General features: G+C 37.8%; 1 protein-coding gene across 4 annotated transcripts; it reads left to right on the top strand.

Moving 5' to 3' along the window:
- Positions 1-178: 178 nt before the first annotated feature.
- ARMC10 (armadillo repeat containing 10) lies at positions 179-23,331 on the top strand. 4 transcript variants are annotated; one of them, XM_011365204.2, is made up of 6 exons: positions 233-465; positions 9,180-9,328; positions 11,879-12,013; positions 18,072-18,248; positions 21,609-21,680; positions 22,863-23,248. In XM_011365204.2, the coding sequence occupies exons 1-6, from the start codon at positions 327-329 to the stop codon at positions 23,112-23,114; spliced, it is 924 nt and encodes a 307-aa protein (XP_011363506.1). In that variant the 5' UTR covers positions 233-326; the 3' UTR covers positions 23,115-23,248. The 4 variants fall into 4 exon arrangements, with proteins under 4 accessions (XP_011363509.1, XP_011363507.1, XP_011363506.1 ...); XM_011365203.2 differs by having other exon boundaries at positions 327-489; positions 22,863-23,331; XM_011365207.2 differs by lacking the exon at positions 18,072-18,248 and having other exon boundaries at positions 179-465; positions 22,863-23,331.
- The last annotated feature ends 137 nt before the right edge of the window (positions 23,332-23,468 follow it).

Here is a 23,468-nt window from a genome sequence, read left to right as displayed (position 1 = left end):
GGAAGTGCTGGGAAGCCCGCCTCCGGGCGGCGGCAGTCCCTGTGTGTTCCCTCCGGGCGCCCAGTGTGTGCAGTTCTACACGGAGTCCGGCTCCCCTCACCCCACCTCTGCGGAGCCGCGGCAGCGTCGGGGACGGAGCGGCGGTGCTGCTGTTCTAGCAGCGCCGCTTCCGGGAGGCGGAGCTCGGACTCCCATTTCCTCTCTCCTCCCGCGGTCGGGCTCCAGCTCCTGGGGCGGCGGTTCCCGCTGGCTTTGCAGACCCCTGCGTCCGCCCCGCAGAGCCTCCTGCTCCAGGCCCCGCGCTGTGCCCTGGCTCCGGCGGCGACATGGGCGGCGCCCGGGACGCGGGCTGGGTGGCGGCGGGCCTGCTCCTCGGGGCCGGCGCCTGCTACTGCATTTACAGGCTGACGCGGGGCCAGCGGCGAGGCGGCCGCGGGCTCCGGCTGCGCCCCTCGAGGTCCGCAGGTGAGGCCACAGGGTACCCGGCAGGTGGGTAGGGACGGGGGACAAGGGCACCCTAGGGGTGGGGGTCGAAGACGCCGCCGGCGCTCGTGGCTTGCCTGTGCTCCAAGTGCAAGGAGCCCAGGCACAAGGGAGGCCCAGGTGTAGTGGGCAGATTGTCCGCTCGATTGGGTGTGTGGGGAGTTCTGAGCCGCCTCCCTGCCTCCACTTCTTTGTTCAAAATCCTGGAATGAAAAACTGCCCAACTTTCCTGCCCGAGTCCGGCGTCACAGCTGAGAATTAGGTTTCTCAAAAGCATGTTGATTGCCTCTTGTGTTAAAGCTTGCTCCCGGCGGTTCTGTTACCGAAGGGATTCCCAGGCTCTGGACAGGGTGTTGGCGGAGCCTCGAGCAGTACATGAAATTATGCGTGCAATTACCCTGGCAGAGAGGACTCCAGAGGGGGACAGTTCTGCCTGGACTCAGCCCATACTCTGAAAAGGGAGGTACCTTGAAGTCACCGTGGTCCATATGTATGCAGAGTTGCAGAGAGATGCTGGAGATAGATGTAAATATAGCTATTTCAAAATGGAACAATTGCCACTCTCCTGGCGGACAAGTACAGTATTAGGTTTCTGACCAGAATCTGATTGGTGCATTGAAGAGGATTCTAACAATTTGCTGAATGTTTTGGAGACATAGTTAAGGTCATGGAAGCTGTTAGGGCAGTAATTAAAAACAAAATCTGCCAACCAAGAAACTCGTCTTTACAAATGTAGAAAAGAACTAAATAGCTTTATTATGGAATAAGCATTAAACTAGATTGCTACACCCATCACAGGCAATCTGCTAATGGGATTGCAAAGATAGAATTCTCACCTCTTTATGTACCCAAACAGATGTAACCTATTTCGTATTACCTGTTCTCAAGATAAACAACTTGTCCTTAAGAGGACTTGACAGCACCATTTGCTACTCATAGTTCATCCTAAATTCACTGGTAGTTGGGGTGGCTATTTGTGTTAACTAATTGCCTTTATCCAGAGGGAAAATAAGATTTCTCAGTATCTTTATGATAAACAGGTGGTTACAACATGGAGCCATGTGCCAAACCTAAACTCATAGAGACAAGATCAGCTCCATCTTCCTTGATGTTTCAAACAGATAATCCCAAAGTCCCTTAGACTTTTTTGGGTTGTAAACTGGCAAGAAGTTTACCTAGCTTTTAAAAAGATGTATATTTATATCAGAGACAGACAAAGAAATTACAAGTTTGCTCAAAGCAATGCTCTAAGAAAAGGGGTGGGGGATCTGTTCCTTTTGGCATAAGGGAAAAATCCATTTTTTAAAAAAGATATGTACTTATTCTTACTTACAAATCCTAATTTGTTGTCTTTGTGTCAGAGATGTTTCTGTATAAGTAAATGGTAAGTTAGCCTGGACGCATACCTTCTCAATTACATTGACGAAGACTTGGGGTCTTCTGTAGTTCCATACAAATAGTAGGGTAGTTTATTCTATGAAAAGTGCCATTGGAATTTTGATAAGGATTACATTAAATCTGTAGATTGCTTTGGGCGATGTAGACATTTTATTAATATTAATTATTCCAATTTGTGAGAACAGAATATTTTTCCATTTACTTGTGTCATCTTCAATTTCTTTCATCAATATTTTATAGTTTATAGTACACATACAAGTCTTTAACTTCTTTGATTAAATTTATTCCTAGGTATTCTTTTTGATACAGTTGTAAATAGGATTGTTTTCTTAGTTTCTCTTTCTGATAGTTTGTTATTAATGCATAAAAATGGAGTTGATTTTTGTATATTGATTTTGTATCCTGCAACTTTGGTGAATCCATTTATTCTAACAGTTTTTTGGTGGAGTCATTAGGATTTTCATTATATAATGTTTTCTGTAAATAGAGTTTTACTTCTTTTTTTCTGATTGGATACTTTTATTTATTTTTCTTGTCTTATTGCCCTGGGTAGGACTTCCAGTACTATGTTGAATGAAAGTAATGAGTGGGTATTTTTGTCTTGCTCATGAACTTTCAGTTTTTCACCTTTGAGTATGATGTAAGTGTGGGCTTATCATACCTGACTTTATTACATTGAGGTACATTCCCTTTATACTCACTTTGTTGTGAATTTTTGTCATGAATGGAGGTTGAATATTGTCAGCTGCTATTTCTGCCCTTAGTAAGATGATCATAGGATTTTTGTCTTTCATTTTGTTACTGTGGTGTATCACATTGATTGACTTGTGGATGTTGAACTATCTTTGCATCCCAGGTATAAATCCCACTTGATCATAGTGTATGATCCTTTCAATGTGTTGTTTGCCTTTTTTTCTTTTCTTTTCTTTTTTTTTTTAAGATTTTTGCATTTGTACTTATCAGGTATATTGGCCTGTAATTTTCCTTTCTTGTACTTTCCTTCTCTGATTTTGGTATCAGTGTAATGCTGGCCTCATAAAATGAGTTTGGAAGAGTTTGAGAAGGGTTGGTATTATATCTTTTTTAAATGTTTGGTAGAATTCACCATGAAGCCTTCTGCTCCCTGACTTTGTTTGTTGGCAAGTTTTGATGACCGATTCAATATTCTTACTAGTAATTGGTCTGTTCAGATTTTCTATTCTTTCATAATTCAGTCTTAGTAGTTTGTATGTTTCTAGGCATTTTTTCATTTCTTTTAGGTTCTCCAATTTGCTGACATATAATTGTTTATAGTAGTTTATTATGATTTTTTGTATTCCTGTTATTGTAATGTCTCCTATTTCATTTTTTATTTTATTTCAGTCTCTTTTGCTTGATGAGTCTAACTAAAGCTTTGTCTTAGTTTATCTTTTAAGAAAACCAGCTCTTAATTTTGTTTATCTTTTTTGCTATTTCATTTATTTCTCTTCTGATCATTGTTATTTTCTTTCTTCTTCTAACCTTGAGCTTAGTTTGTTCTTATTTTCTGGTTCCTTAAGGTATAACTTAGGTTATTCAAAATGCTTATCACTATGAACTTCTTTCTTAGAACTGCTTTTGCTACATTTTTATAAGTTTTGGTATGTTGTATTTCCATTCTCATTTGTCTCATATTTATTTTCCTTTTTGATTTCTTTGATTTATTGGTTATTCAGTATCATTTTGTTTTATCTCCACATATTTCTGATTTTTCTACTTCTCGTAATTTATTTCTAGTTCATATTGTTGTGGTCAGAAAAGATGTGATATGATTTCAGTCCTCATAAAGTTATTAAGACTTGTTTTGTGGCCTAACATGATTTATCCTGCAGAATGTTTCATCTACACTTGGGAATTATATTCAGCTTTTTGATGGAATGTTTTATAAATGTCTGTTAAGTCCACCTGGTCTATTATCTCCAATGTTTCCTGATTGATTTCTGTCTAGATGGTCTATTGATGAAAGTGGGGTATTGACGATTTTTCCCTTTAGGTTTGTTAATATTTGCTTTATATATTTAGGTGCTCCTCTGTTGGGTGCATAAACATTTACAAATGTTATGCTCTTGTTGGATTGACCCTTTTATCATTCATTATATAATGTCCTTCTTTGTCTCTTATTTCCGTCTTTGTCTTAAAATCCATTTTGTCTGATATCAGTTTAGCTATCTCAGTTTTCTCATGTTTTCCATTTGCATGGAATATCTTTTTTCATCCCTTTCATCTGTGTGTCTTTAAAGCTGAAGTGAGTCCCTTGTAGGCAGCATATAGTTGCTGCGATATTATGATTTATGATAAGAAATATGTATTTGTTCTTCATCCCCATTTCTGGCACAGAGCTCCTGAAACCCTTGGAATTTTCTAAGTGATGAGAGCCATAAAAGTGTGTCTTTTGTTATATTAATGAGATGACTTTTGGAAAGTGCCTAAGGGTGGAGGCTGGTTTTCAGTGGAGCAACCTTGCGATTATAAGATTGGGACTTTCAGTCACACCTCTCTGTCCTCCAGGAAGATGGGAGGGGCTGGAGATTGAGTCAATCACCAACGGCTTTCAGTCAGGCCTACGTAGTGAAGCCTCCATAAAAACCCAAAAGGATGATATTTGGAGACCTTCTGGGTTAGTAGACATGTGGAAATTTGGGTGAGTGGCACACCCAGAGAGGACATAGAAGCCACATGCACTTTTCCCATACCTTGCGCTATGCGTCTCTTTTATCTGTCTATTCCTGAGTTAAATCCTTTGTTTTTTTCCAGTTTATTTAAACTTAAAAAAAGAACAGTTCACTCATTTCTCCTCTACTCTACCCACCTCCCCACAACCCTCCACCTCTGGCAACAGAGATCTGTTCTCTGTTTTTGTGAGCTTGGTTTGGTCTTCCCTCCCCCGCCCCTTACATTCCACATGTAAGAGGAATCATGTGGTATTTTTCTCTGTCTGACATTTTCACTTAGCAAAATGCCCTCACAGTCCTTCCATGTTGTTGCAAGTGGCAAGATTTCATTCTTTTTATGGCCGAATAATATTCTATTGTATGTATATACCACATTTTCTTTATCCATTCATCCACTGATGGACACTTAGGTTGTTTCCATATCTTGGCCATTGTAAATAATACTGCAGTGAACATGGGGATGCATATATCTTTTCAAATTAGTGTTTTCATTTTCTTTGTATAAATATCCATAAGTGGTATTACTGGGTCATGAGTCACATGGTAGTTCTATTTTCAATTTTTTGAGGAATCTCCATACTGTTTTTCATAATGGCTGTGCCAATTTACATTCTTACCTACAGTGCAGAAGGGTTCCCTTACATACTTGCCAACACTTATTTTTTTGTCTTTTTGATAATACCCAAGATTTTAATCCATTATGAGTTTATATTTTGTATGGTATAAGATAGTAGTCCAGCTTTATTATTTTGCATGTGGCTGTCCAATTTTCCTGACATCATTTATTGAAGAGATTGTCCTTTCCCCATTGTATATTTTTGACTCCTTTGTCACAAATTAATTGATCATGTTTGTGTGAGTTTATGTCTGGAGACTTTAGGGTTTTCTATATATGTATCATGTCATTTGCAAATATTGACAGTTTTACTTTTTCTTTTCCAATTTGGATGCCTTTTATTTTTCTTTCCTAATTGTTCTGGCTAGTACCTCTGTTGAATAATACTCCATTGAATAAAAGTAGCCAGAGTGGGAATCCTTGTCTTGTTGATCTTAGAGGAAAATTTTTCATCTTTTCACCATTCAGTATGATGTTTGTTAGCTGTGGGCTTCTCATAGCTATTATTTTGAGGTACATTCCCTTTATACTGCTTTGTTGAGAGATTTTATCAAAACTAGGTGTCGAATTTTGTCCAGTGCCATTTGCATCTATTGAGATGATCATATGATTTTTATCTTTCATTTTGTTAAAATCGTGTATCATGTTGACTGATTGGCAAATGTTGAACCATCCTTGCATTCCTGGAATAAATTTAAGTTGATTGTGTTGTATGAACCTTATAATGTATTGTTGAATTTGGTTTGCCTATTATTTTGTTGAGATTTTTGCATCTTTGTTCAAAGATATTGGTTTGTAATTTTCTTCTCTTGTGGCATCCTTGTCTGGTTTTGGTATAGGGTAATGCTGGCCTTGTAAAATGAGTTTGGAAGAATTTTCTCCCTCTTAGTCTCTATTTCATTTATTTCTGCTCTAGTTTTTATTTCCTTCCTTCTACTAATTTGGGCTTCCTTTGTATGTTAAATTGAAGCCTGCTCCTCAGGCCACAACTATTTAGATAAGCAAATATACCTCTTTCAGGAAAAAACTGGTTTCAGTCTACTACCTCTGCTGCTCCCTGGGGTATTAGCCTTAGGGAATCTGCTCAAGCCATTTACTGTCTTTTAATTTGCTCTAGCCTTGTGGGTCTTGTGGAGGGAAGTCCCATTGGCTTTCAAAGCTAGATGTTTTGAGGGCCCATTTCTCAGGTGGTAGTCTTAAAACTGGGGCACAGGATATGGGGCCCTTCACTCCTCTGGAAGAATCTGGGAGCTGTGAATTCCCTCCCAGTTGTGTTTTGCTGCAGCAGGTGTGGGTTTAGGGCGAAATTGTGTCTCAGCCTCTTCTACCTATTTTGATGTGTTTTTTTTTTTCTCATTTGTCCGATATGTAGGAGTCACTCAGTTTCCAGATTTCTTTCTGAGGGATTTGTTCCCCATTTAGCTGTAGATTTGGGGTACATATGGGAAGAGGTGATTCAGTACCTTCCTACATCACAATCTTGAACCAGCACCAGATGATCTTTCTTTGCCTTAAAGTTAAAGAAATTTGTAATTACTATACTGTTGAGACTATTCAAGAGCATTGGAAAAGATGGAAATCGTCGCAATTAATTCAACAATCTAACAGCAAAACCTGACAAGGATAGCATGAAAAGACTATAAATCTGTCTTAATTGTAAATGAAGATATAAAAATCTTATATAAAATGTTAGCAAATTAACTCCATCAGGGAATTAAAGTAACTATATAATATATAGTATGCTAATTATATATAATGTTATAAATATAATATGTAACTTAATAACATATCAATTATATATGATAATATATAATATACCAATAATATATCAGGAAATATATTAGTGTAATTTATTGCATTAATAGATTAAAAGCAAAACACATGATGACCTCATAATAAAATAGCATTCGAATATTATTTCTGATAAAAACTTTCAGCAAGTTAGGAATAAATAGAAGGAAATGTTCTTAAGTTGATGGAGAATATCCATCAAAAAGCAAAAAGCAAACATATTTAATGGTGGAACACTAGTAGCATCTTTACTAAATTCAAGAACAAGAGAAGAATTGTTCCTGCTGCCACAACTACTATTCATTATTATCCTGGAGTCATAGCTAGCTTGAGAAGACAAGAAACAAATGTGTAAATATTAGAAAGGAGACAAAATTATAATTAGGTGACATAATAACTTATTTGGAAAAAACCCAAGAGAATCAACTGATTAACTTTTAGAAGTAGAGTTTAATAAAGTAATTTGAGTACAAGATAAATATATCCAAATCAATAGCTTTTCGTATATAAGTAATTACCAATTCAAAAATTTAGTTGAAAAGATCTCATTCATGATAGCTTTCTTAAAAACTTTAAAAACTAAGAATACATCTAGCAAGAAGCCTATATGGAGATAATTTTAATGAAAGACATAAGACTACATAAACAGGTAAGCATATTACCTGTTTGGATATTACTTGGTTGGAATGAGTCTGTATCATGACAATTATCTTGAACTTTATCTTGCTATAATGTTATTATTTGGTTGTCACTTTTCATTTCCTGTGAGAATTATAATTTCTCCTCAGTTTACTCGAGGAGATAGTGAACCACTGAACCTGAAATTCTAGTCTTATTGGTACAAAGCTAAGTGGAGAACTAGGACACACAGGTTTGCCTCACCATGTAATAGCAGTTCAAAAATTCACCAGTGGATAAGCTGGGTATTTGGTGATCACCATCCTCTAAAGTGTTGAGAGTTTTAGGTTTATTTCTTTACCGAAAAAGTAACACCATTTTTATTACAAATGCAAGCACAGAAGTTAGCATTTATGTACAAAATTTAAATGACTAAGTGGAATAGTGGTATAGGGGAAGTGAAAATATCTGGATTCTAGAGCCAATTTTGTTATTAACCAGTTTTGTGTCGTCTTGATAAAAATAATAACAAAACTATCCCAGACCTGCACAGTATTGTAGGCACTATTGACTCCCACTTAATAGATGAAGAAAATGAGGCTTAGAGAAGTTCAGTAGCTTAGCTGGAGTTAGAGCTAGATGGTGCCTTAGCCTTGGCTTACTTTAAACTACCACATTGCACCCCCTCCTTTCAAGTGAAAATTCTATGGTTTGACACTTTGCCCCACCAAATTTTGACTACTTAGAAAATAAATTGGTATAGTTTTAAAGGAAAAAGTACAGATGTGACATCATATAGTACCTATTGTTATATAACCTTCTCCTCTCCCCCACCCTCCACTCCCAACAGTGTCCTGTGAGCACATACACTGTCTGACCTATCATCATAGTTTCACTTTTAAAGAATCATGTTCTATGTTTATAACACAATTGTGTTATAAAAATGGTTTCTGGTTTTCCTGCGGTGATTTCTGTAAAGAGGGTTTAAAAAAAAAAAAAGTTAGAGCTAAATTCTAAAAGTCACTGAGCAGATCCAGCATTTAACTATTCTAGCTTTTACTCAAAATGATTTCTTTTGTCATCACCCCCAGCAAGACTTTTTTTCTAGCATCCATCAATGCTTTGTTCTTATAAACCAAACAAAAATGCCACACCAGAAAACACAATTGGGTTACTGCCATAACTTTTCTCCTGCCTGAGGTGCTCTTAAAATCGTGATCAAAAAAGTTCTGCCTAATGTAAACCTTATTACTATAGGCAAGTTTTCACTGGATGGGTGTACCTGATTTTTAAAAGAAACAATGCAGTTGGCGTCAGGGGTATATATTATTTGCATGCAGTGTCTTACTAAGAGGAAATACCAAGTGACTAATTTCTTAATGTCTGTAAGCCTCAGTTTCCCATATGTAAATTGAGAATCATAATAGTATCTTCTTCCTACAGTTACTTGAGTATTAAATGAGATGAAGCACATATAATGCTTAACACTGTGCCTGACATCAGAGTATGCATTCAATACTGTTTTTAAAATGTTTTAAATCTCATATTGATTTTAAGTGAACTTTAATTTTTTTCTTATACAGAAGATTTAACCAATGGTTCATGTGATGATGTCCTAAATGCTGAACAACTTCAGAAACTTCTTTACCTGGTTGAGTCAACCGAGGATCCTGTAATTATTGAAAGAGCTTTGGTCACTCTGGGTAACAATGCAGCCTTTTCAGCTAACCAGGTAAGTACCATAGTCTCAGCAAACTGGCTCCTCCCATTCTTACACACCAGCAGTAATTGTGACCATAGTAATGTGATTATTAATAGGTTTCTAGATACCTATTAAGTTGGTCATAGGTATCATACTTTTAATAAGTATCTAATTAACACTTAGCATTTCATGGCCTTTTTAATTATTTAAAATTCAGAGGTAGGACAGTGAACACATCTAACATTTAAGTACATGCTTTACACTTTATATAGCTCTTATGAGGGTGATTCTGAGGCAGGTGGTCCCTGGACCACTTACCAACCACTAATCAATATAAACAGCTTCTACAAGTAGAGACTTAACACCAAGACTAAAGAGCTTAATTCAAATACTTTCTTCCAGCCTCTGCCCCCATAAGAGTAATTTTTGTAGATATTTTTAGCTAATGCCCTTTGTTTTTGTCATGAATGCAAAATTATTTTGAATTTATACTTTCAGTTTTCTGCAGTATGGCAAGGTTTACTGTAAAGCTCTAGAGATTTATAATGAAATATAAAGACTCTTTGTGTGTTGCTCACATTCATTCAGTTGCAAGTGACAGAATCTAGCTTAAATTATTTTAAACCAAAAAGAGAATATATTGAGCCTAGTTAACTTGGACATCCAAGAATAGCATTGGTACAGGCACAATGAATACAGTTTAAGCTTACCGAAAGTGTTATCAGAACTCTCTTTCTCTATCTTTTGGCTTTGCTTACCCCTGCTTCTTTTTGTATATTGGTCTTTGTCTCTCTGGCCACAAAGAGGTTTTCTTCACGGGGATGGAAAGAGAGCCACTGGCCTCTCAAGCCTTCATCCCTGTAGCTCATAATCCAGAAGGTGGAGCTGCTGTGCCAGAATCAGGAGCCACCCCTTTGCTGGATCAAGGCACTATGGACCATGATTAGCAAGGTTTGGCTCACATGAGCATCCATCAGCCAAATATCATGGATGGATGTAAACACAGTTGACCAGCAGTCCCACCAGGGACTATATGAGATAGAGGAAGTGCCATGTCTACCCTGGTGGAAACTGGGGTGCCAGGCAAACAAAAACAACAGATGATGACTAATTTATTAGCATGCCCATGTAGGGTATTTCTGTTGCCATAGTTTTATATCCCTCTGAAACAAACTGCACTCATAGTGAGTCAGTAGCCACTGATGAATAAGTACTTTCTTGGGTAATGGGAGTTAGTGCCCCTCCTCATCAATTATAGTACCTTTGTTTGCTTTAGCAGTACAGTTTAAAAAACAAAAACAGAAAACGTTTTCTAGTAACCACAAGTTCTTGGGAAAAACCAGGACCCGGAATCACCAAGGAAAAGGTTTTCTTCTCTCAGTGTTATGCCCGCCCTTCACAATAGAGTGGTGAATGGGGCTGCCGGTTAACAGTGGATGATGGCAAAATACTTTTTCTCCTTTTCTGAAAGTGTCATGTCTTGGTCTGACAGTAGTCATTTTCTTGTAAGAATCAAAGCAATCCATATGTCTTTCTGATGTTGGGGCCAAAGGTACATTGTAACACAGTGTTGCAATCGATCGTGAGAAACCCCCAGGTTATTTTCCCTTTGAAAATTTTGACACGGTTTTTCAAACTGCATGCAGCTCCAGTTCTGAAAGATGTTAATAGGTGTTGCTTTCACTCCTGACACTGAAAAATGACCTTCTTTTTGTGTATATTTTATAGAAATAGTTGTACTCCCACCCCCCACACAGTTGAAAATCCACATATAACTTTTGAGTCTCCAAAAACTGAACTGCTAACTAATAGCCTACTGTTACCAATGATATACACAGGTAGTTGATTAACACATATTTAGTGTGTTACATATATTATAAACTGTATTCTTACAATTAAAGTAAGTTAGAGAACAGAAAATGTTATAAAGAAAATTATAAGGAAGAGAAAATACATTTACAGTGTTTATTGAAAAAAAATCTATGAGTAAGTGGACCCATGCAGCTCAAACCTGTGTTGTTCAAGGGTCATCTGTACATATTCCATACTCCTCTCTTAAGAGATTTCCCTGTGCACATGAGCATTGATGCATTACAGTAAGGAAACATGTTTACTCTTGTTATACCCAAAGTTTCTCACACTTAACCACAAAACCTCCCTTTTTAAAAATGGAACATCTTTTAACATCTCCAAGGACTAGTGTTCCAAAGAACACATTTTATCAAAACACTGCTTTAGTATTCTAAATCATAGTACTTTTCCAAATTCACATGTCATAGATAAGTCATATAACTAATCTCAAAAAAATTTTGTAAGTTGCTTTGAGATCATTACAGCTCTGCAAATCTTCATTGTATATCACCATGCTATAGTTTAAATAATTACATATCTTAATTTTATTTTCAGTTGATTTTCTTTATAATATGGATGGTAAAATTTTTTTAAAAAATAAGAATTATAGATTGTATACGGGAAAGCTATTTATAGTCATTGATTTTTATTTGTGTTTGTGTATATATGCAAAGAATTCAATGAATAGGGGTGCCTATTGAAGTTATGGTCCTGTTTTTTCCCTCTTAGGTCATTATTCGTGAATTGGGTGGTATTCCAATTGTAGGAAGCAAAATCAACGATCCCAACCACAGTATTAAAGAGAAAGCTTTAAATGCACTGAATAACCTGAGTGTGAATGTTGAAAATCAAATCAAGATAAAGGTAAATTATCTGAAATCACAAATGTGTGAGGTTATCTATAAATGAAAAATAGCAAAGATAAATAATGTAATTTTAGTAGACTATCCTTTATACTTTATGGCCAAGAATTACTTTTACTTTTTTCCAAGCTTTCTTGAAATATAACTGACATATAACATTGTGTGAGTTTAAGGTGATGATTAGATACACGTATATATTGCAAAATGATTACCAGCATAGCGTTAGCTAACACCTCCATCATTTCACATAATTGCCCTTTTTTCTCCCCCTGTGGTGAGAACATTTAAGATCTACTCTTTTAGAACTTTCGAGTATATAATACAGCATTATTAACTATAATCACCCTGTTGTACATTAGATCCTCAGAACTTATTCGTCTTATAACCAGAAGTTTGTACTTTTGACCAACGTCTCTCTATTTTCCCCACCCCATAGTTCCTAGCAACCACCATGCTACCCCTGTTTCTAGTAGGCTTTTTTAGGTTACATATATATACATACCCCATAGTTCCTAGCAACCACCATGCTACCCCTGTTTCTAGTAGGCTTTTTTAGGTTACATATATATACATACCCCATAGTTCCTAGCAACCACCATGCTACCCCTGTTTCTAGTAGGCTTTTTTAGGTTACATATATATACATACACACACACACACACACACACACATATATATATATATACATATACATACATATACACACACATATATATATGTGTGTGTATATGTATGTATATGTGTGTGTGTATGTATATATATGTATATGTATATATGTATATATATAAGTGAGATCATTCATTATTTGTCTTTCTCTGTCTGACTTATTTCACTTCACATAATGTCTCCAAGGTCCATCTATGTTGTTGCAAACGGCAGGATTTCCCTTTTTTTTTTTTTATGCTTAGTAATATTCCATTGTGTATATCACATCTTCTTTATCCATTCAGCCATTGACGGGTATTTAGGTTGATTCTATGTCTTAGCTATTGTGAATAATGCTCCAGTGAACATGGAAATGTGATATCTCATAGAGATAGTGATTTCATTTCCTTCAGATACATTCCCAAAAGAGAGATTGCTGGATCATATGGTAGTTCTATTTTCAATTTTTTGAGGAACCTCCTTACTATTTACCATAGTCATTATACCAGTTTACATTCCCACCAACAGTGCATGAGGTTTCCTTTTTCTCCACATCCTCGCCAACACTTGTTATCTCTTGTCTTTTTGATCATAGCCATTCTTACAGGTGTGAGGTGATATCTCATTGTGGTTTTGATTTGCACTTTCCTAATGATCAGTGATGCTTAGCATCTTTTCATGAAACTGTTAACCATTTGTATGTCTTCTTTGGGAAAATGTCTGTTCAGGTCCTCTGCCCAGCTCCAGAAATAACTCAGCTGGCCCATATAGTAATCTTGTTGCTTTTCACCATTGAAATGGTGAAAAGATTCAGAGATAATAAAGATGACATTTTAGGAAATGCTTTGAAAGACATCAGCATCTTATGAAAAAATATGATTTATAAAGAGCTAAAGAAATGCTATTTTTCTTAAAGGATGGGTGTGTCATGAAATTGTGACCAAAGAGAACCAGCTGACTTGTAACTATTTAGATCTTGAAACTAGATTAAAAATTTAATCTGTCTTTGCTTTACTGCCATTACTTTATTAAAGTAACATGGAAAAATTTGGTTATTTAAGAGTTAGTACTGGCTGGTTTCCACTGCCACACCTGAGAATGAGGTGCCTGTTGCTGGGACCATGCCCTCTGCTCTCCAAGACCATGAGTCCCATCCCCCTCACCCCAGGACCGTGACCCTGCACCTGCTGCAGGGCTCCCACCTTGGTGGTTGATAGTGCCGGTGGAGGTCAGGGTTGGGGAGAGCCCCCTGAGCACACTCCTTGGACAGAGTTGATGTCAGGTCATGCAGGTGCTTTCAGCTACTCCTCAGTGGTCAGCTACATTCTCCATGATTTCAGGGAGAATGCTGAAGACTCTGGATTCTTCCCAAACATGAGAATATCACACCCACTCCTTACCCATTTTATGGGGAGAGAAAAAAAAACAAAACTGAGGCACCTACTCTGGCCCCGGAAATCATCCCTAGGCCTAGTGACGTCATCTACCTTTGAAAGATCAAGAATTCTCCAAAGTTGGTTCAGCTTTCATCTATCTGCAGGACCAACAGAAAGTGATCCTCAAAACTGAAGATAAGACTACCCATTGAGTCGGGAATAAGGAAAAATGAAGATAGCAAATTCGACAGAGCCACACAACTGCAGAGGAATCCTACATCAGCTCCAAAGACTCATAAACCTCGCTCTCCATTTCTAAACTTGGATAGACCTCCAGGGACCTCAGAGGCTCCTCAGACATGTAAAGACAGAAGGACCACAGGCAGAAATAAAGAAAATAACCAGCCCCAGATGTAATAGTGCTAATTCAGAAATGGGCAAGAACTGTAAAAAATGTTAAACTAATGGAACCTTCGGAAACATTCAGGACAATATTGTATCCATAACACAAGAACAGCCAGCCACTAGGAACACCAGTACAAGAAAGGCTTGTAGGGAACTTAAAATATAATTTTTTAAAGAAATAAACCATAAAATTCAAAGAACCAGCCAAGTAACAGAATTGACACAGTGTATAATCTACAGGATGTTTGAGGAAATCTGGAACACAGGGACAGGATGAGAGGGTTTCTGTCTCCAGTGATGGTGGACGGGGCAATTTGACACCTGAGGAGGCAGCACATTAAAAATCTTCTGGGAAATATCCAAGCACTGAGCAAGATCTGGGGAAAGATGGGAATCTGCTTCAGCTCTGAAGAGGTTTGCCAATGGAGAAGAGGGTCTGAGGAGATGAAGCTGGCTTCGACCCAAGAGCGAAGGGCCCAGGCCTGCAAGGGAGAACCATTCGCTGATCATCTCAGGGCTGACCCTCAAAGTCATGGTGAAACAGCAGCAATCAGCTGTATGGAGACTGCATCTTGGCTGTGTGACCTCAGGGGGCCCAGAAGCTGGATGACTGGTTTCAGGAGCTGGTGCCTTCCAGAACACAGCCATTTGCTGTGTGTCGTCTGCGGTTGCTTTGCATACAGAGAAAGAGTTGAGAGGTTGCAGCAGAGACAACGTAGAGCCCACAAAGCCAAAATATCTGGTCTTTTACAGAAAATGTTTACCAAACCCTGGTCCACCAGGCAGAAGGGTTCCTGCTTCATACTTAATGTGGGGATGGGAAGGAGGAGAGCTATCAACAATGACTAGTAAAGAAACACATGGAAATTATAATTTTAGGTAGTGATAAGTGCTATGGCAAGTACAATATGGCAGCAAGCCAGTTATTGAGGGGAGTGGTGACTCATTTGGACTAGATGGCCAGGGAAGCCCCCCGCGGAGGTGTGTGGAGAGGGAAATGGAGCTGTGCAGGGGGGGCAGTGCATGAAGATCAAAATCCACGTTAACGGGGTTCCAGACCATCTGGAGAGGTGCTGAGCAGGGTTGGCCAACACAGGTTGCAGGTACAAATGAAGCTGGGTTCCCGGTTGGCTGAGGTGAGTGAAGGACAAAGGCATTGCATGAGATGAGGTCAAGGAACCCAGGCCATGGTTTTAAAGTAAGAGAGAAGCACCAGTGGAGATAAAGTGAGCCCAAAACTCAGCTTTTCATGCTACAAGACACACGTTTATTCACCAAATGTGGATCGAACACACTTTCTGTGGCAGGTTTTTCTTACAGAAATTCTGTAACAGTATCTCCTAAGGGCTGTCCTCGCCACAAAGTAGGGTCTGCATTTCCTCTCTCTTGACCCCTAGTAGGGTCCCGACGATCTCTGGAATAATGCTGCCATTATGTTCTGTAGTAAGCTGGCAACGAGGCTGCTTCTCCTGGGGCTCTAGCAACCCCCACATTCCCATGCAGAGTCCCAGGAGGGAGGTTGAGATGTGAAAGACAGCTCAGTCTGCACTCCCAGCTGACAGCCCGCCCCTCGGTATGCATGAGCCCCTGGGAAGTGGGTCCTCCAGCAGCACACACTGCTGAGCAGGGCCTGCCCAAACTGCAGATTCCTGAGCAAAACTGTTGTTTTGTTTTAAGCTACTAGGTTTTGCAGTGAATTGTTACTCAGCCACAGTAACTGTAGCACCTCCTATGTGCTGGTTGCAATATAAGTGACACACTGCCACCCAGTAACTGTTAGATCTGGAAGGAGGGAGTGTAGTGAAAAGACACAAGGCCCCGACGCAGTGCAGAGCTGGACCCCATCTGTTCTGCTTGTGCGTTACGACCTAGCTGGTAGACAGTCTGGTCCCTGAAATGGTTCTTGCTCTGCCTGGTAAAAGCCACTAAGTGGGAGCCCCTATGTCATTATGGCCGATAATGCCATAGCTTCAATAGCTCTGAAAGGCAAGGCAGTTATAATGCTGACTATAAATATATTCCATATTTCATAGATCAGAAACAAAAAAATATGACTTTTCTCACTCTGCAGACTGGAGCAGCAAGGACAATTTCACATGATATAGTAATGATATCAGATTTCTGACCATGGCAAAATAATTTATTGAGACGCTTTTGTTTTGAATTCACTGTATGTTGCCCACTGTAAAAAGAAGTAATGAGATTGGGGAGCAGAGTGAAGCGGAACTGGTGGAGAGTGAGGGAGGTGGGTGGGAGGGTTGCCAGAGAAGTACAGGATGCCCAATTAAAGGTGAATTTCAGACAAATAAGGAAGAATTTTTTAGTATGTTTATCACAGTATTTTTTACTTGTGCTTTTGTTATTTTGGCAACCGTACATAAGAGACTAATTATCTCTCTTCAAAATGAGAGTTAGACATAGGTGAAGAATTCAGCCTGCTAAAGAAACTGCTCCCAGAATATGTGGTCAGATATAAGCAGGTTCTTTGCTGATTGTCAGTGGTTCTACAAAGTAAATTAAATATTTACTACGTGCCAGAAATTTAAAGGATGACAAATAACCACACATCCAGAAGCCAGTTGTCATCTGCACATCAGAAACTGAAGAATATTCCACCTGAATCCCACAGATCTCTGATGAGCATGCCCTGCCCCGTCCTGCATCACTCAACTTTTTTTTCAAATAAAAATTATTAAGTACGTAAGGTGAAAAGCAAAGTTAATACTGGCTAATGGGACAATTTGTAATTTCTTAGCATTTTATATTAGGAAATTTTTCTTACTAGTTAGGACGTTTGGTGGAGTTCAGATTTAGTTAGGTGAATACCAGTTATCTGTAAGATATAATTTTTCCACAGTAGAAAGATCATGACCAGACATAGAAAATAGAGTTTCAGAAAATTTTCTCTGACACTGGATTTAGTTTTGTCATGTGTGAAATAAGAGTACTGCCAGCATTGCATTACTTTGTGCCAGTGATGGTTAACAATATTGTGAAGTAGTTCATATACATACACCTATGTCAGTAAGAACCGTGGGCCAAATATCATTTTGCCTGTGCTTGCTTTTGATAGGATTCTAACGAAGACTTCTATTTCATTTTGCACCCTGCCCTCCTCGCCACCCCCCCACACCCTGTTCTTCTAACTTGATATAGCTCCTAGACTTTACTGTTAAGGTACTTACCATGATACAAAGTGGCCTCGCACAAACTCCTCCTTAATTCTGGTGTGCCCAGACCAGATGACAGAAAGGTAGACTGAGTTGGGAGTCCCCCAACAAATGAGAGGCCACTTGGTACTGAGAACATGGCCTCTGTAATTGGACATTTCTCACACTGGGATCTTCAGTTCCCTGAAGACTTTAAAGCCATTTTCTGTAAGATGGCCATAATAACACCCACCTCATTAGAGCTGTCTTACAAATTAAGTGAGGTATATTTTTGAAATGCTCAGCACAGCGCCTGGCTTTTTAAAAAAGTCACCAAACTGAGGGTTGGATAGAAATGTCATCTTTTCTGAGGAGCCAGTCTTATCCTGAACAGTCGCCCTACTCCACTTTGTAGAAAAGTTACTCTTCAAAAGAAAAATTTTGGAGATTCTAAGATGCTAACTTTTTTTTCCCCTACCTCCAGATATACATGAATCAAGTCTGTGAGGATGTCTTCTCTGGCCCCCTGAACTCCCCCATGCAGCTGGCCGGGCTGAGACTGTTAACAAACATGACAGTTACCAATGACCACCAGCACATGCTGAACGGTTACATTACAGACCTGTTCCAAGTGTTGCTTACAGGAAACGGGAGCACCAAGGTACAAAGGAAACAGTTATTATTTGAAGTACGGAGAGCTATAGCATCAAGCTTATAAGATTGGAATTGAATTTACAGGTCACCTATCTTAAGTTGATGGCCCTCAAAAAACGAAAGTTTATTAAAAACCATTACATGGGTCCAAAAAAGAAATTATTTTTATTCCATTATACTGAATTTCAAAATTGACTTGTGAAAATAATCTATTTCACTTAATCAATAGATTGGTATTCATTTGGTTTTCTGCAAGTCAGTTTACCTTTTACTTAAGTGAAGTAGCTAGCCACCACCCATCATATATAGGAACATTGTGATTAAGTGATAGTGCTGGGTAATTGAATTTTTGCCTACCTTAGGGTTAAAAAAACATTTTTTTGATTCAGACATTATTGGTTGAAAAATCTTTCTAAAACCACTTTTAAGTTTTAGTAATGGATGTCTCAGTGCTGCTCTTTGACCTGTTAAGTAGATATAGGCAACAAATTGAGCTGAATTCAGTAGGATCTCAGGAGACAACCTATGAAAGTTACTTGAGTAATCCCTTATATTAGTGTGCATTCTTATCAAATGCCATTTTTCAAGAAATAGCATAAAAACGGAATAGTCTAATCAAAGGTTCTGATTAGTTGTGTTGATCTGTCAGTGTTTTACTATATTGGTCTGTTCTCTGGCACAGTGAGAGAGAAATGCACAAGCATTTTATACCAAATGTGAAGCCAGACTCCAAATATTCAATGTCACTGAAGTTGTTTCTGAGGTTATCAAATTGTGATTACAGGAGAGTCTTACTATAGTCCTTTTAAAATTTGTTCTGAGATGTTTTTATATGGGCTTTCCATGTTTCCAGTAGCCAAATTTATTTGGATCTGGTCCAAGATGTACCCAAAGCCATTCAAAATTAAATGTAATATTCTTATTAGCAATATTTTAACGTTATTGTTCCATCCATCAACAATTTCCAAAAGGCACGCGCCCATCACAATCTCTCCAGTGGAACAAGGTTACTCCAGCCTTTGATGGTCCATGGAAACTCCCTTCCCTCTCTCCCATGGCATTACAGCTGTAGGAAAAATCCTCTGCCTGTCTCTGTAGCTGCCTTACCCAAAACCTCAGGAACACTGTGTTCAAAGCCAGGCGAGTCTGTCCTGGGGGCTGTGTAGATCTGTCTCAGACACGGTCTATGTTTTAATATATTTTATGACTTTTTAAAAGGTGACTCACACCACAATAGTATGTTCTATTTTTGTTTTGTTTTTCCATTACATTGCCTAGTACGGTATTTCTGGGATAAAAAATTTGCTTTTTTGGTCTGACTGGGAAGCTAACCAATTATAACATTGTTTCTTCATAAAAAATGAGTTTAAAGTTCCAACTTGCAAATGAACTTTGGATAGTAATCCATTTGTAAGTGAGAAAATGTAACATTTTAGACATTTTCTTAGTAAATAACCACCAAAATGACTTTAAAATCATATTTTTAATAAGCGATTTCACTGTACTATATAATAACTTTTTGGTTCATAACTAAATACTAGTGGAAAATTAATGTAGATAAACCTAGTGTTTACTACATCTGCGGTGAGCAAAGAAAACTAATGGCTTGAAATAAATATCCTGGAGTCACCACAAGGTGGCACATATAAGAGAAAGACAGGACTTAATATGGTTTCAAACCAAAATACATATAGCTATTTAATCTGTAGTTGTATTCTGACTTTTTATATACTTTTGCATGTTTACTTCCCTTCTACAGAGGATAGCAACATGGAATTTTAGTTCGGGATACTAAATAGCTATTGCCAACCCTATTTCCTGGTTGTAAACCTGCCCTGTTTACCACTAGGGGGCCTTTTACATTCTATGACTTCATCAGGCTTATTTAATAGGTTCAGGATCATCCTATTTCAAAACTCGTCCCTGTTTTCTTAATTAAAACTTCATTGATGTTGGAGACAAATGTTTATTCCTAATGCTTATTCTCCATGTTGCTGGCAGCCAGTCAGGCCAGACCCAATCTGACAGTGACTCCAGGAAGTACACTAAAGAAAGGTCAGAAGTCATCTTTACACTTTACCTTAAGAGGCTGTAATTTATGGAGGGTACTTGTTAGAAAAACATGATCTCCACACACACAAGAAACTTATCCGTGGTTTCCCCTGGGGAGTGGGGCAGGCAGATAGGGCGGTGACTTTTGTTTTTACTTTGTTCCCTTCTGCACTGTTTGAAATTTATCATGACCATTTATTCATTTAATTAAATTTTCAATAGTCGATAAAAATAAAATTAAGCAAAGCCATATATCCTCCTCCTTAATGAATAAATTAGTATGCACAACATAATAAAAGGAATATGTGAATACATAGGATAGGTATGTAAAGATCAGAGGAAGAATACAGAAACTTAATAATGATCATTTCTGGTCATGGAAATATGGGTGAATTTCCTTTTTCTTTGTGCTTTTCTATCTTTTTTTTTTTTAATGTTCTATAGTAAACACATAATGCCTTCTTAATCCAAGAAAGTTTTATAAAATAAGCATCCAGGTTCCTTCCCAAGTCTAGTAGGGAACCCATTTGTCACCTTTTTCTGACTTCAGAACCCCCTCCATGCTCCTCACTTTCTGTTAATTTCAGGTATCTTAAAGAAGTATAGTTCTACATGACCTTTATTTTTAAAGTAGGAATTCTACTTGAATGTTTTTATTAGTAATTTTTCATTTATAACTGATAAGAATGCTGACATTTTAGCTACTTGCTCTAATATAACATTTGTTTGCTGCTTATTCATAGCACTGCCTATTTAAATGATTGTAAAACATTTTTCAGATTAAAAAAAGGTAAGGTCAAAGATTTATGACCTAAAAAGAGCTATATTGTGATTTTAGTCTTAGTGGTAAACTGTTCCAAAATTTTCATACTTTAAATAGAAATAAACTGAAATTTGAGACAGTACTTTTTTGTTCCAAAGATATTTCACTTAACAGTAATCATAATAAAGGTCATTTATGGAATACATGTTAAGCTTACCAAGTGTTAGGTACGCATGTGGGGGGAGGGGTGGATAGTGAAGACATTCACAACATTCTCCCTAGCTCCCTAACACTGTAATTGAAAAAATAAGGTTTAAATAAAACTGCTGTATGATAAGTGCTCTGAGAGAGGTGCCAAGTGTTACAAGTGTGTGTGGTGGGGGGAATGTAGCTTTTACATAAGATGAATTGAGAAGGCTCCATAGAATTGAGATAATTTGAGCCAGACCTTGAAGCATGGGCAGGACTTTAAAATGTGGACATGGGGAGAGGACAGGGAGAGAAAATTCATGCTTGCTACTCTTAAATAAACCAGTATTATTCTCATTTCAGGTTCAAGTTTTGAAATTGCTTTTGAATTTGTCTGAAAATCCAGCCATGACAGAAGGACTACTTGGTGCCCAAGTAAATAGTTTACATATTTGTTTTGTAAATATACAAATGTAGAGATTTAGACAGATCTGCATAGATTTATCCCTTTTAAAATGTTAACAGGGATTATCTCTGAAGAGCCTTTTTTTTTTTTTTGGCTTAAACAACAGAAATTTTTCACAGTTCTGGAAGCTGGAAAGTCCAGAATCAATGTGCTAGCAAATTGGATTCCTGTGAGGGCCCACATCAAGGTTTGCAGACTGCTGCCTTCTCGCTATATCCTCACATGTCAGAGCAGAGCTCAGGTCTCACTCTCTTCTTTAAGGGGACTAGACTCCACCCTCATGACCTCATCTAAACCTAATTACCTCCCAAAGGTCCTGCCTCCAAATACCATCATGTTGAGGGTTGGGGAGAACACAAGCATTCAGTTCTGAGCAATATTGTGTGATGGGGTTTTTTTGGGGGGCGGGGGGGTTGCCTATATGAATTTCCTAAATTTTTTGTAATGAGCGTATTTTACTTTTAAAAATTATGTTTGAAAAGTTCTCCCTAGAAAAATTATGTTTCTGTCTCTACTCAATTAGGAAAATTACATTTTTACATCTGTTTGTGTTTTCATGTATCTTAGTATCCACTGACTGGCTAGTATTTATTGAGTCTCTGGTATGTGCCAGATGCTGGACCGAGTGCCCAGGTATACCAGTGAGCACAGCATAACATGGTGCTTATCCTCATGGTGCTTACGATGCAGGGAGAATAAATAAAAATATGTAACCAAGATAATTAAAAGCTGTGATAAGTGTTCTGAAGGAAGCAAAGGTAGCGCAGAGATAGAATGGACCTCAACTCCTATGGAAAAAGGGATCCTGTTGTATTCATCTGCTCATCTCTGTGCCCTGCAGTGTAGGTGAACAGTAAATGGTGAATTAATGAAGACTGTATGATGGATGTTAAAAAGGAAATGGATGTTTTTCCAAATGATTCCATTCTAGGATTCCAAGGAAGTAGTATTTTTCAGCTAAAGCACAAAACCTCTTTTCCATTGTTATACCATGTGGGAGGTGTATAAGATTTTACATTTATGTTATACAATTTTAAGATAGTTTTCTATGACAAGATTTTAAAAATGTATTCAGTGCAGTTTTAAAATGTGAAAAAATACATGAAAAATACCTTTATATATTAAAATAATACTCATTGTTTCCATTTCAGGTGGATTCATCATTCCTTTCTCTTTATGATGGTCACATGGCAAAGGAAATTCTTCTTCGAGTTCTTACACTATTTCAGAATATAAATAATTGCCTCAAAAAGGAAGGCCATTTAGCTGTTCAGCCTACTTTCACTAAAGGTTCACTGTTTTTCCTGTTATATGGAGAAGAATGTGCCCAAAAAATGAGAGCTTTAGTTAATCACCATGATGCAGACGTGAAGGAAAAGGTAACAATAATACCTAAATTCTGACTGGTTGGTCATATTTTTCCAAAAAGTAAAGCAGTCTGGAAGTAATGCACAGAAACATTTTTCATCTTCCTTAAAAGAGATTCCTTCAGCTGCTGAATTTAAACAGTAAATACCATGTTTCATCACTTATACAGGTATAACTTGCCATGGTCTTCTGGTTTATTTTGGACCATTTTATTGATACCAAATGAATATAACAGCTTGTTCTGAAACATTTCTTTCTTTGTTGCTATTTGCTGAAATACTTTATTTCCCTTACATGAAGTGACAGTGACCTTATTATGTGTAAGCTACCCTTCTGTTTGCTATGATTTGAGAGCATTAGTATATGTTTCAGAACTGCTATAGGAATAA

The sequence above is a fragment of the Pteropus vampyrus genome, unplaced genomic scaffold (genome assembly GCF_000151845.1).
Source record: "Pteropus vampyrus isolate Shadow unplaced genomic scaffold, Pvam_2.0 Scaffold107, whole genome shotgun sequence".
NCBI lineage: Eukaryota > Metazoa > Chordata > Mammalia > Chiroptera > Pteropodidae > Pteropus > Pteropus vampyrus.
The sequence above is the reverse complement of the archived record's forward strand: the minus strand, read 5'-3'. Positions and strand labels throughout refer to the sequence as shown.